Source organism: Natrix helvetica, assembly GCF_964273705.1.
Source record: "Natrix helvetica genome assembly, chromosome: 4".
Lineage (NCBI taxonomy): Eukaryota > Metazoa > Chordata > Lepidosauria > Squamata > Natricidae > Natrix > Natrix helvetica.
Window position 1 is genome coordinate 79,824,897 of NC_138550.1, and position 13,209 is coordinate 79,838,105.

General features: G+C 42.8%; 1 protein-coding gene across 1 annotated transcript in view; it reads right to left on the reverse strand.

Annotated features, from left to right (window-relative positions):
• The window catches only part of GABBR2 (gamma-aminobutyric acid type B receptor subunit 2), a 379,869-nt gene extending 367,623 nt beyond the window's left edge, over positions 1 to 12,246 (reverse strand). The window contains exon 1 of the mRNA XM_081953377.1: positions 11,155 to 12,246. Coding sequence (XP_081809503.1) covers positions 11,155 to 11,454 — 300 coding nt within the window. The 5' untranslated portion in view covers positions 11,455 to 12,246. The remainder of the gene's footprint in view (positions 1 to 11,154) is intronic.
• Positions 12,247 to 13,209: the final 963 nt, after the last annotated feature.

Genomic DNA, 13,209 nt, shown 5'->3' on the forward strand with positions numbered 1-13,209 from the left:
AGTTGATAGATATGATTTTATTTATATATTCAAATTTGCTGTAGACCTCCCCCTCCCCCAAATCCAATGCATTCTGACAGAACCATCAAATCCATACAAAACAAATAAAACATAAAACCACACAAACAGCCCAGACTGAAACGATCTCAAAGGCAACGCCAACCAAAACAAAACAGGGTCCTCAACTATATATTAACCCTAGGCCCGGGGACCAAAGCCAAATTTTAAGAGCTTTTCGGAGCAATAGAAGAGAAGCCCTGTGCTTATCTCTGATGGTTCAGTTTGCCCCACATCTTCAAGAGATTGGATAGCCTTGACAAGGATGCAGGACTCTGTATTGGAGCTAGTGGCATAGGGGTAGCTGTTGACTAGTTGTGAGCAGCACGTTGGCATGTGGACTGTAATGCTCAACTCTGCCCTCTTCCACTGAGAGGCAAGGAGAAATTGAATTCAAGGGGAAAATTGGGCTTGTTTTTATTTCATTTATTTTATTTTTTTATATTTTATTTTATTTTTTGCAGCAGCCAGCATTGGCTGAAAGTCCTCAGTGGACCAAAGATGTTAAGAAATGTTTTAACAATGTTAAGCTTTTTAGTGTTCCCTCTGTTCAAAATCTCAAGAAAAACTGGAGCTGGTAAAATTGGCAGGGGAAAAAAATAGGGCAATTGTATCAGGTTATTTTCATTGCTACTTTTGTTCAATTCTTTTGCCTTAGTTGTTGCTTCTTCTTCTCTGTTTCTCTCTTCCTTTATATCCTTGTTCCCCAACCCCCGGGCCGCGGACCAGTGCCGGTCCGTGGATCAATCGGCACCGGGCCGCCCGAGGAACTTCAAATCATTTCACTGTGGCGGGCGGCCGAGGCGCAGAGCATTGCGCCCTCCCAAGCCCGCCCATTGTGTGACAATAGCGAATGAAAATTCACTATTGTTACACTGATGCTCCTCCTGGCCAATCAGGGAGCGGGTCCTCCCGCTTCCTGATTGGCCGAAAGGCAAACCTCACGCCATTGGCCGAAAGACAAACCTCACGCCATTGGCCGAGGAAGAGGCACCACAGGAGGACTGAGGACTCGAGGTCGGAGACGCGGGGACTGAAGAGAAGCTGCCGTAAGATAAGTGCATGGAGGGGGGGGACTCAGCACTATCAAACGGAAAGAGGAGCAGCAGTGGTTTTATTAGAATGCCCTCTCATTCACCCAGGCCTATTGCACTTATTTAGATCAACAACTCCTGGGTCGAATGTGTTTGTGCAGGTTTAGGCATAAGTGCACGGAGGGGGGGGCGGGGGTTCTCTGCTATTGAGGAGACTCAGCACTATGGCGCGATGATCTCTGTATTGAAAGGGGGAATGCTGGGGCATCTCTGTGTTGAAAGGGGCACGCTGGCATCTCTGTATTGAAAGGGGCACGCTGGCAACTACGTTCGAGACAACAACTCTGCCGGTGTTCTGGATTAAAGTCATGGCGGAGTACCCTGAGATTGCCACCATAGCACTTAAATCCCTATTGCCATTTCCGACAAGCTATCTGTGTGAAGCGGGGTTTTCTGCAGTGACAGCAACCAAAACAAAACAACGGAATAAACTGGACATAAGCAACACACTTTGGGTGTCATTGTCTCCTATTACCCCCAGATGGAACCATCTCGTTGCAAAGAAACAAGCTCAGGGTTCTCATTGATTTGGCATTCTAGTGAGTTAAATAAAATAAATCACTTTATATTCATTTTTTGGTGTAGCTGTATTTTATTTTGAAGGCATGTTTAAATACAATTAAATTAAAATTATTAAATCAAAACAAGCGGGCCACGGAAAAATTATCAAACATTTACCGGTCCGCGGCGATAAAAAGGTTGGGGAGCACTGCTTTATATGATCAGGCTAATGAGTACTAGCTTTGGTATACAGATCTCAGCGGCATGTAAACTTATTGTAGCTAGCCTACTTCTTTCTGTATTGTGTTTCTTGAAATAAAAAGATGCCTTCATTCTTTATTATTTCGATGTTAAAGCTGGGCACTCCAAAACCACCTGAGACTGGCAATTCTGGTTTTAGGGAAAACGACTAAAGTTGAAGAGTTTTGTCCCAGGGAAGGCAAAAAGTATACTCCTATTACTGTTTTTTTTTCCTTTTCCTCTTCTACTATAGATATAGTCCATTTACTTTCAAGAGCCAAAATCACCATAGAAGACAATGCATCTAAACCAGGGGTATCAAAAAGGCCCGAGGGCTGGATCCAGCCCACAGGGTGCTTAGATCTGGCCCACGGGGATACCCTGGAAACAGTGAAGGACTGGCCCGCAGTGTCTCTGTCAGCAAAAAAAGAGCTCTGCTTTCACTTGCAGAGGGTTGTTGGAGGCAGTTGCAGCTGAAAACAGAGCCCATTTTCACTAGCATAGCACTTGGTCCACCATAGGCACCACAGACATGAGTGATGTTGAGCTGGCCACGCCCACACCAGCCATGCCCCCCCCAATGTCAAACACAACCCTGATGCGACCCTCAATGAAATCGAGTTTGACACCCTTAATCTAAACCCTAATTTAAAAACCTTAATTAGTTTTTTCTCTGCATGAATGTTGCAAGCCTTCAGGAATTGCAGACTGCCTCTGTAAAGTAACTGATATGTGAAATGAATGACATGAAATAGTCCAGGTCAGGAGTCAGTAACCTGCAGCTCTGGAGCCACATGTGGCTCTTTCATCCCTCTGCTGTGGCTCCCTGTGACTCAAAATATGCGTCGCAACTGCTAAGGTGCAACACTCACTGGCATGCAGTTTATTGAGCTTTTCCACTGCCGATAGGTCAACCATGGATAAATCCAAGGAAAAAAAAGTTTCAGTAGAAAACAGAACATTTAAGTCAACTACATATGCTAGTTTTGTAGCCGCTCAGGAAATAGTCAGGCACCAGAAGGGTTTTGTGGCTCCTGGTGTTTTCTTTTCTGTGAGAAATGGGTCCAAATGTCCAGGTATAGATATAGGAATGTGGGGTAATGTCATTCTTTACCACTGTATAGCTAATCATTAGCCACATAAAAATTATTAAAATAGCCAACTTCTCTTTTTAAGTAGATAACTTTTAGAGGTCTTCCATATGAGTTGCTAACCATGGATTGGAGATACTTCAGCAAAGGACTGTGGGGAACATTGAGAACATGAATGGAGGAGACCATGTTCAATTTACCCCTGACCCACTAAGAAGACATTCTGAACTCATATCTTCCTGCTACAGTTGGAAAGGAGAGTTTTCAAGATTTTTCCAACCCAAATCATGTTGTCTGGCAGTGTGTTACATATACCAACCTAAAATTAGAGGCGGGAACCTGTCTGCTCCTACTGGACATCTGAGACTCTGACAGATATGCTTCGTCTCTGGTTGAGGGCTGCTGATTTGCAGTCTTTGGCAGCAGGAGTAAAGGCTCTTCCGCAAAGCCATAGATAGATAGATAGATAGATAGATAGATAGGTAGGTAGGTAGGTAGGTAGGTAGGTAGGTAGGTAGGTAGGTAGGTAGATAAAAAACCAGTTCCCGCTGATTCCCCATACCCCCCCCCCTTTCTGGCTGAAGAGCCAATTTCTCTGCTTTCATTCCCACGGGGAAGGGAACTGGCATAGAAAATGCTGTTCTTTTGGCATCATCACAGTGACTGGAAAGCCGACAGCAGAAAGTCTTCTGTTCCCACTTGTTGGCACCAAAAAGGCCTTCCCACTTCACCTTTCTCATTCCCCCATTTCTCATATAGACAGAAAATCTTTATTCTTCTTCATTGCTGATGCAGAACTGAGTTTGGGAGTATGGTAAGCACTTCTTTATACTCATAGTTTGCTGCCTCCTCCAACATTGGATAATAGCCCTTTAAGGTTATTATGAGGAACTTTCATTCAAATTTATTTCTGACTTCCTTTATTCATTTGGAACTCTCCCTCTAGAGGAAACTGGCTTGCTTCTAAGGAAGTTAGAACTGGTGCTGTGACCCTCTAAATTCAGAGCCAATTGTTATTAAAATATAAACTGCTCTCTTAAGGCTGGATTTTCCAATTTGGGCAGTGAACCTGCTCACATCAGAGCTCCTGTGAAATAGTTCCTCACAAGAATAATTCTCAGTGTTGCCAAAATGCTGCCATATCTTTTCTTCTATCATATCTTATTTTAAATATTTGTCATTTTGGACATTTGCTAGTAGAAATCATCACTCACGGATGACAAATTTATACACTTTAGAACAATAATTCTTTAAAAGTACAGGCCTGTCTGTTCATGGAAATTATGATACAGTAAAATGCTATTTTCAATGTTTCTATACACCCACAAGTATACAGTTTGATACATTTGCATGCTATGTCACCTGCTGATTTTTGTATATCAAGACGTTATTATTTCCCAAATTGCAATGGACAAATCTGAATCTGAACAAACACTGCAGTCTCAGGATTTAATCTTCCTTTTTCTTCTTTTGCCAATAAACGACACTGTCAAGTTATTAGGTCAGGATTCAGGCTTTATTAATAGGGTATAACTTCATGATTTGCATCTAACACAAGGTCACATCCTATTTACCCTACTTTGCAGGCAGATCTCAACTCACAATCATAATGTAACCTGCCCATTGCAATCATAAGTCATGATGATCATAAAGCAGATCATCCCATAACAGACCTAATTTTACCACCTTTTGAGGAGCAGTTGTTCAGCAAACACCATGGCCATTAAGCTATGAAGCATTTTTATTGAAAACCAGAAGTAAACATTGCCTTTCAGCAAGAATGTCAAAAATCATGGTCATTTGATCACAAGAAGATGCAAATAGCCATAAATGAGAGCCAGTTGCCAAACTCCCAAAATGCAGTCATGTATGTACCACAGGGAGCAGACAGTAGAACTTCAGAACTGGGTTGTAATTATCTTTTGGGGATGCCTGTCCCAACTTCAAATGTTCACTAAATCACTGGTCCTAATTCAAAGATCCCTGTATTTATTGAAATCCCAGAACCACATTACAATAGGCAATAAGGTGACAGTTCCTCTTTCTTATAAAAATCGCACTGGTTTGAAAATAGTTGATGTATTCTGGTTTGTTTTAATTATGGATTATTCATCTGTTTTATATTTGATTTGGTTTGTACCAGAGATGGGTTGCTCCTGGTTCGCCCCAGATCGGGCAAACTGGTAGTAGGGGTGATGGGAGGCTCCACCCACCTGCCCGGACGCTTCTACGCGAGTGTATCCAAACTGGTAGTAAAAACATTGGCAACCCACCACTGGTTTGTACCCCACACAAAGCTCTCATCCACTGACAAGGAGTTAAAAAAGGAACTCTGTTACTCCAGAGGGCAAATTCACAGGGAAAGGTAATAATTGAACGAATAAATAAATAAATAACATTCTCTTGTTCCCCCTCCCAAACTTCTTATTTCTTTTGTTACCACACAGAACCTCTCACTGAGCATGATACAAAATTGGAGATTTGATTCCCACATCCTAAACTACTTGCTACCCTCACAACAATCAATAATTAACAATTCCATGCAGAATAGAAATTGGTAGGATTCAGAAAAATGTATGTAAACAATACCAGAATTGCTCAAAATGAACACCCAATACATAGGGAAAACATATGCCTCATCCCCTATACAGGACAAATAAGACTATATTACTGATCCAGAATCAAAAGAACAAAAAAATATAAGCAGAACACACTTGCTGGGATGTTTTGGATAAGAGCTGGTTACTGGCAAAAATAGAATGCCAATAAAGGACTGGCCAAAAAAAGTTGTGATTACATTCGTTGTCAATAAAAATAAAAGACAATGATAGTAATATAAGGTGGATATTTTTCTGCAAAAGCCTCTCGCTGTCACAATGGAAACAGTTCAGCATAAGAAATTTATTGTTTTATTTATTTAAAAAAGATATATTGCATAATTTGAATGGAATTGTATTAATTCATGAATTAAATTGAATACTAATCTAAACAAAAATTTTGTAATATTTAATTTCAGTTTGCCATGATACAACTGAACCCTAAAGTTTATTTTAGAAAGCTATATAATTTGTTAGTTTTTAGCATTACTAATTAACAAAATAGATATAATCCCAAGTAAATATTTTCTTATTAGATAAAGGATACTACATCTGGTTTCCTATGCATAGTTAACATTTTCATTCACTTATCTTTTTAAGAAATGTATTTGAACCTAGATACCCAGAATTTGAATCTCAATTCCAGGGTTCAGTATAACTTGCAATGCTTTTCTGTTGTCTATTCTTAGTCAGTATATAAATAGCAATGGCACTTAGACTTATATACCGCTTCATAGTACTTTACAGCTCTCTCTAAGTGATTTACAGAGTCAGTATATTGCCCACAACAATATGGGTCCTCATTTTACTGATCTCGAAAGACTGGAAGGCTGAGTCAACCATGAACTGCTGGCAGTCGGCAGTGAGCAGAATTAGCCTGCAATATTGCATTCTTACTACATCACCACTACTCTTATGTCCAAGATTGGTCCTCCATCTATTGGAGCTCTCCTACAAGTCACAGAATTACCATTCTTGAAATGACCCTGGTGCCTCATACATAAAAACAACAATTACATCAATATTTGAAAATTTTAATGAATTGAAATATTACCATTTAAATACAATAGAGAAAATGCTAGAACATCTTATATTCTTGTATCTTATTTCCTGCAAAAAGATTCCAAGAACAATCCTGTGCTCTTTAGGCAAATTAAATTTTTCACAAAATTATTAAATAATAGTAAGTAGTCTATAGGTAGGAATGCAACCTTTGAGTTACTTTGAATCGGTTTCTCTCTTTTCTGTTGAGAGAAATAGCTTTTTTTCCCTTTTATCTTCCCCCTCAGTAAATGAAAACAAATAGATTGAACACTCAATTCTCTTGAACACCAATCTGCAATTGCCAGCACTACCTATTGCTTGTGCTTATTTCTATCTACTGTACCTCTGAAATGACACAGGCTTGCCCAACCTGGATGCCTTCAGTCTGATCCAGGACATTTATACAATGGCTTTACTAACTGGGGAATTCTAGTTATTGATCCACACATCTGAAGAACACCTACATTGTGGAGGCTAAATTTAACTTCACTGCTGAAATAACTGTTGAGATAATATAATATTGCCTGGGGAAAAACTATGCGATGGCTATAATGTTACTAAAATATCCAATTACTAAGCCCATTCCTATATTCTTCACTCAGTGAAAATGGTAACTACCTTATAATGGTCTGATAGCTCTGCACTCTTGTACCTGATGCTTCATAAATCCTTTTCACCTCCAGGTTCTAGTAACTGCATCAGTAATCTCATTTTGGGCCCAAAATTTCTTAGAGAATCTTGTTACAGCCTACAAAGGTAATATTTACAGTGGGAAGGAAAGAACTCAAGATCTATTGTACTTCCTCCTGTCATATTTTAGATCAATCTTCCACAGTCCAGCATCTGTTGGATGCATTGGTACTACAAATTCCAACATTCCCAACATTAGTTTCAGCATTTTAGAAACTACAATCTTATCTGGATGATTTTGATGTGAGCAAACTGTAAGGAACATTCCAAAGATGTAAATATTAACTTCCTAGAATATCATTGAAGCTGCCATCAGCCTTCTCTTGAACAGAAATTATTATTACAATAAAACTAAGTAGAATTATCATTTTTTTAACTCTAAAGCAGTTTTTCAACCTTAGCATTTAAGATGTGTGAACTTCAGCTCCCAGAATTGCTGAGGTTGAGAAACACTGCTCTAAAGGATGTGTGCTATAGATTCCAATTTGCTTATAGGAATAAAGTAGCACCATGGTCAGCTCATTTGTGGCTTTTCGTGTTTACAACTGCTCCATATTCCTATAGCTCTGCCATTTCTGCACAAAATAACCTTGAAATGTCTCATTTATAGGAACCCCACAGCATAGAATACAATTTCTTTCTCTCCCTCCTGCCCTTTCTCCTTGAAGAAATAATTTCTGATTCTGTGAATGCCATTCCCCCCCCCCTTCATAAAAGGGTAGAAAAAATGAAGTATAACCTATGGTGAGCTTTATGAATATTTCTAGCTATAGATTTGCAGTATTGAAAGATAAATATTAAACACCCAGCCTAAATAATAAGTAACCAAACATACTGTATATATGAATAATACCTCACAAATAGTATTATGTTAGAAACAGAGTTCAGAAGTAACCCTTCCTTCATGCTAAAGTGATCCAAAACACAAAAAGGTTATTTCTTCTATCATGTCATTTTCCCATCTGTTTATATCTAAATGGATTCTCACCTTGAAACAAAATCAATATAAAGAAGAAAAGTATATAAGAATCTCTACAAAGCTCGCATAAGATGACATGGTGTTACTAGTTTGAAGTCAGAGCCAACTGAATGAAGACCAACCTCTATCAATCATAATGTGTTACCATATCCATATCTAAGATTAAAATTTATGTGTTCTTCAAAGTTAAATATAGTTCACAATTTCCTATATCACAACTAGATTTAAATAGAGCATTATTTCATGTGTGAATGGAGCTTTCAATAACTACATTTATAAACTCAATACCTGTTTAACCAGAAAATTTATGCTTCCTTTTTTTGAATATCTGCATAACACGATTTTTGATTTTCTTTCCTATCAATAACATTAATGTACTATTTTAAAAAATCAGGAATGTATGAAACAATTCAGAAGTTAAAAGCCTGTTTTGCTTTATGTTATTTCTTCCCCAGAATATTAAACAATGACAGTTCACAATGTAACCTTTCTTAGATTTGCATCCAAAGCCGCAAATGTTGTCTTTATGTCTCACTGCTTTCAATGTTAACTAGTCTTACATAACTACATATAGATAAAACTGGAAGATTAATATTTAAAATATTATTATTAAATGTAACCCTAGTGAGCTGTTCAAAGATCAATGATAGCTCTTCCTCTGCTAGTTTAAAATCATCATTATCTGTATCCTAGTTTATTTGTGCATTTCAACATATAGTTGAGAGTGTGTGAAACATAATACTAAAAACCTTACAGTGTACATGAAGATAATCTGATGTGATGTTAATAAAAGGTCCATCTGCAGGGATGTCTCTATATGTATTCATGCATACCGACTGTAATTTGACACTGAAGTTATCAAGTGATGCATAGGAATTGGTTTTACTCTCACTTTGCTAAAATCCCATTTTCCAAATGAAGATAAAAACATAGTGTTGTGAATGTAACCTTAGGAAAATCTCACAGCTGTTTATTTGAACTTCAGATGAACATGGATATTATACACAGTCCAAAGCTTTTCAGTAAAGCTTTTCTAAATTTGATATGAATAGAAAAATGTTAAACATCTGCCTATCTCGTTTTTAATCTGTGTAATTTCATTTCCAAATCATTTGTTCAAATGGGACAGAGATAATTTGCTGGCAAATGTTCTATACTACACAAAAATAAGGACATGGCCATTCCTACAAATGATCACTATCCAATTCATCATTACCCATACCACCTTTCCTATTTAAAAGTCATGGCAATTGAAGATCATAACTCTCCCTTTAATTGTTAACTGAAGAGAAAATGAGCTTCCGACATTTATAATGTTTATAAACAACCCATAAGAATAAGATAAGGTTATTTGGTATCACTTAAGAAGAGTTAGAACCTTGAAATTCATCGGGAACTTCTTATGGCAGGTACCTTGATAGAAAGCATCAGACCCAAGCATTACATAAGAAAATGCTGCCCCCTTCAGGCAAGGTCCAACATTGAATCAACATTTATTTGCCGCAAACACGTTCTCAGAAAACAATCAGCCTCCTATGTTTGCAGTGGGGGAAAAGCCACCCAATGATCGCACTTCATTTGGTCAATCCCACAACAACACTGAATAACCTAAGAACCTGCCTACTATGAATTCTGTACGGTCTGCAGCCATCGGCTTTCTTTCCCACTCTCTAAGCGCACGGATGTGAAAACCAGCATTTACAAGAAGATTATGCATGGCAGACGTACTACGAACCACGAAGAGAAAAGCTGCAGGATTAACTCTTTCGGGGCTTGAGCGGAATAGCATTCACAACTAAATATTTCAGCTGCCCATAAGTCTCACTACTTCTGGGCACTCCATGTTCTCTGTATACTGTGTGTCAGGCTAGAAATATGCACCTGCCGTCACCTTAGCTATTTATTTGTGCGGCTGGAGGACAAGGAATGAGGGATGCCGCAAAAAAGACATCACGTCCAAGAAGGGTAGATGATGCTATTGCTCTGGGAAGCCGGAAGAGCCAGCATCTTCTCTCCTCCTCCTCTTCCTCTTCTACACTTTGGCACACACCTTTTAGGAAAGATGGGCAAACCTTCTCCCTCGTTCCCTCTCTGTCGGTTCCGCTTTCCTCCCGCCTTTAAGCCCTAGAAATCCGACTAGCTTCCTTCTCGCCCTTCAGTTCACAGAAAGCATCAAGTGGCGCTCCAAGTACGCAAAGGCTGCAGCTCACCTCAGTTATGCAGGTGGCCAAGCGCCTGCTCCAAGCTCACCAACCACAAATCCCTGACGCGTCTCTGTTGCTTAAATAACGGGCGGCGCTTTCTCAATATTGCTAAAGCTGCAGGTTTAGTCGATGCTGCTGGGCCAGAAAGCTACCCGGGGGGGGGGGGGGGGAGAGCCGTAAATGCTAAATTGCAGTCACTAAACGCGCGCGTGGGGGGGGGGGGAGCCGGAGGCAGGAGTGCAAACAAAACCTGAAGTGACTCCCTATAAAGCGACCGGAATTCGTTCCCAATGACTTTTCTGCTTCACGCTATTCCCATTGGCGGCCGACCGCCGTTGCAGCAGCAGATGGTCATAACAACACGCTGGGGAGATAACCTACACCACCGCGACTCCGTTTTGAACAACTGGAACTCTCTCCATGTTCATTTCCCTTTCCCTGTTACAAGTCTCGGTATTTCTCTCCTGGACGTAGGCCAACTCCTGCCGTACGAAGTGGCTTTAGAAAAGCCAAGTAGCAAAGAGCCACAAGCACAGACTGGCATCCCATCGGCCCCAGCCCTATCTCATAATCAAGGACGACGACGTTTCCCTCCCAATCCAATGCCGAAAGGCGCCCGGCGCTGGCCACCCAGCGAGCTGCCTTCCCCTCACTCACCTCAGTGTCGTAGTAGCGCAGGTCCAGAGAGTAGGGGTTGAGCAGCGATTCGTTGAGGATCTGCTCCATTGCCAATTGCATAGCCGGTAGGACCCCCCGGCCGATCTTGCCCTTCTCCACCGAGTCGCTGAGCGGCATTAAGCCCATGATGGCGATGGGGGTCGTAGGGGAAGAAGCGGCGTTGGGGGCGAACCCCGCCAGTCCCCGAGAGTTGCTCCGCGCCCAAACGAGGGAGAACAGCGGCAGGAGAAGCCAGGCGGAAGGGATGGCCGCGCTCGGCCGCCAGGGCAAGGCAGGCATCCTGCGGGGGAACGTCAGGGGGAGAGCAGGACCGGGGCGCCCGCTGCCCTCCGCCGAAGAGAGGGGAAGGGGGGCGCGCGCTGCGGCCCCCTCGGTTCGATCCTCCCGGCAATGGCGCCTGCTCTTTCCGCGGGGTGGCTAAAAGGTAACCACTCTGAAAAGCAGCAACGGTAGCGGCGGCAAAGCAGCCGCCGCCGCCACCCCCTTCCTCCCACCCCCAGTCCAACAAGAACGAGAGCACCTTCTCAGCCCCTCACTCAACCACAGCCAGGCTGGGCCAGGGCGCCCTCAGGCTTCTTGGCGCAGGATTCCAAGCCGGCGGGTAAAAGCCAGGACCGCCGAGGGGAACATTGGGGTGGGAGTGGGGGAGGAAATCTTCGCTCTTCCAGGCTGGGGAGGCTACTGCCGCATTCCCCCGGAGCCTTCCCGATGCCGTGTTGGTCGCTGCTGTTGCTACTGCCGCCGCCGCCGCCGTTGCTGCAAACAGACACCGCGCCACACCACACACGGCGCGCACAAGTGGCGCGCACAACCGGCAAAAAAGAAAGAGGCAGGCGCGGCAGCTCCGGAATATGGGAAGCCGGAGTCCCTTCGTAGACTCGCCCCGGGTGTGCTGTCACTTGGCTTCGGTCGCTCGCCTGGGTCCGCCTTTCGTATCCGAGACAGGGCTCCTTTTCTTGCCGCCACCGCTGCTGCTGCTGGTAGTGCCGCTGCCACCGCCGCTGCTCCCGCTGCTCCTACTTGGGAACGTGTTCCTACGCTCTACCACCGAGGAGACGACACCGACACGAGATGCAGGGTTTAGGCACGTCCAATAGCCCATTGGAAGGCGGGAGGGTGGGGGTATTGGAGGGAGAGAAGACGGCGTGGAGGTGGGGGGGTGGAGACCGAAAGGAAAGGTTCGGCGGGGGGGGGGCGACCGCGTCGGTTCCCTTTCCTCGAAGCGTTTGTGTGCTGAAATGCCCTCCCTCTGACTCGCAGGCGCGCACTCGCTCGCACGCGCGCAGGCACGCTCGGACGATTCCCTTAAGTTAAAGGGCAGGCGCCGAGGGGCATTTGAAAGAGGTCGAGGTGCCCGGCTGCCACACGCAGCTGTGGACCTTGAAAAGGTTCTCTCTTATCTGTCGGGAGCCCTTGACAAGATCGATGGCTCCTTCGCGTCCGCGAAATACAGAGAAGCCAAGGACGCGAAAGTGTGAAGCTGCCTGTTGGCTCCGACAAGGCGCTGCCTAGCTTAGCGCTGCCTTCGCAGAAGCCGCCGATTGCAACCCGGGGAGGTACGTATTTGTGGTCTGTCAGGGAGTTTGGCGGTCCTTTCCGCCTCCTTTTGTTTTGTTTGGTAAGGGCAGGTAGCCAAACCTCAGGTAAACGGAGCTTGGTGTGAGTTGGTGAGTTTCATTCAGCTTGTCAGATCACACATTACTGATTAGCTTTGATTTGGGCAGTAAGAGCTCTACAACTTCTGTCACTGGAGGCTTGCATATATTTAAATTGTACTTTTAGGTCAATTAAAGCTTTAAAAATAATGTACAAGCTTTCAGTCTTCGGGTCCAGTGAGACAAATGCTGTGAAACTCAAAGGTTTGGACTCTCTTTAGGTAAGTAGGTGCTTCCAGAATTTAAAATAATGGCAAAGATTGAACCTGAAAATTTCTGCAGAGAAACTGTATTTGTATCTTCTATAATATGTTTTAGATCCTTGGTTATATGCCACAGAAGACATATGTAACTCGAATCCTACTAAGCCCTGCTCTGT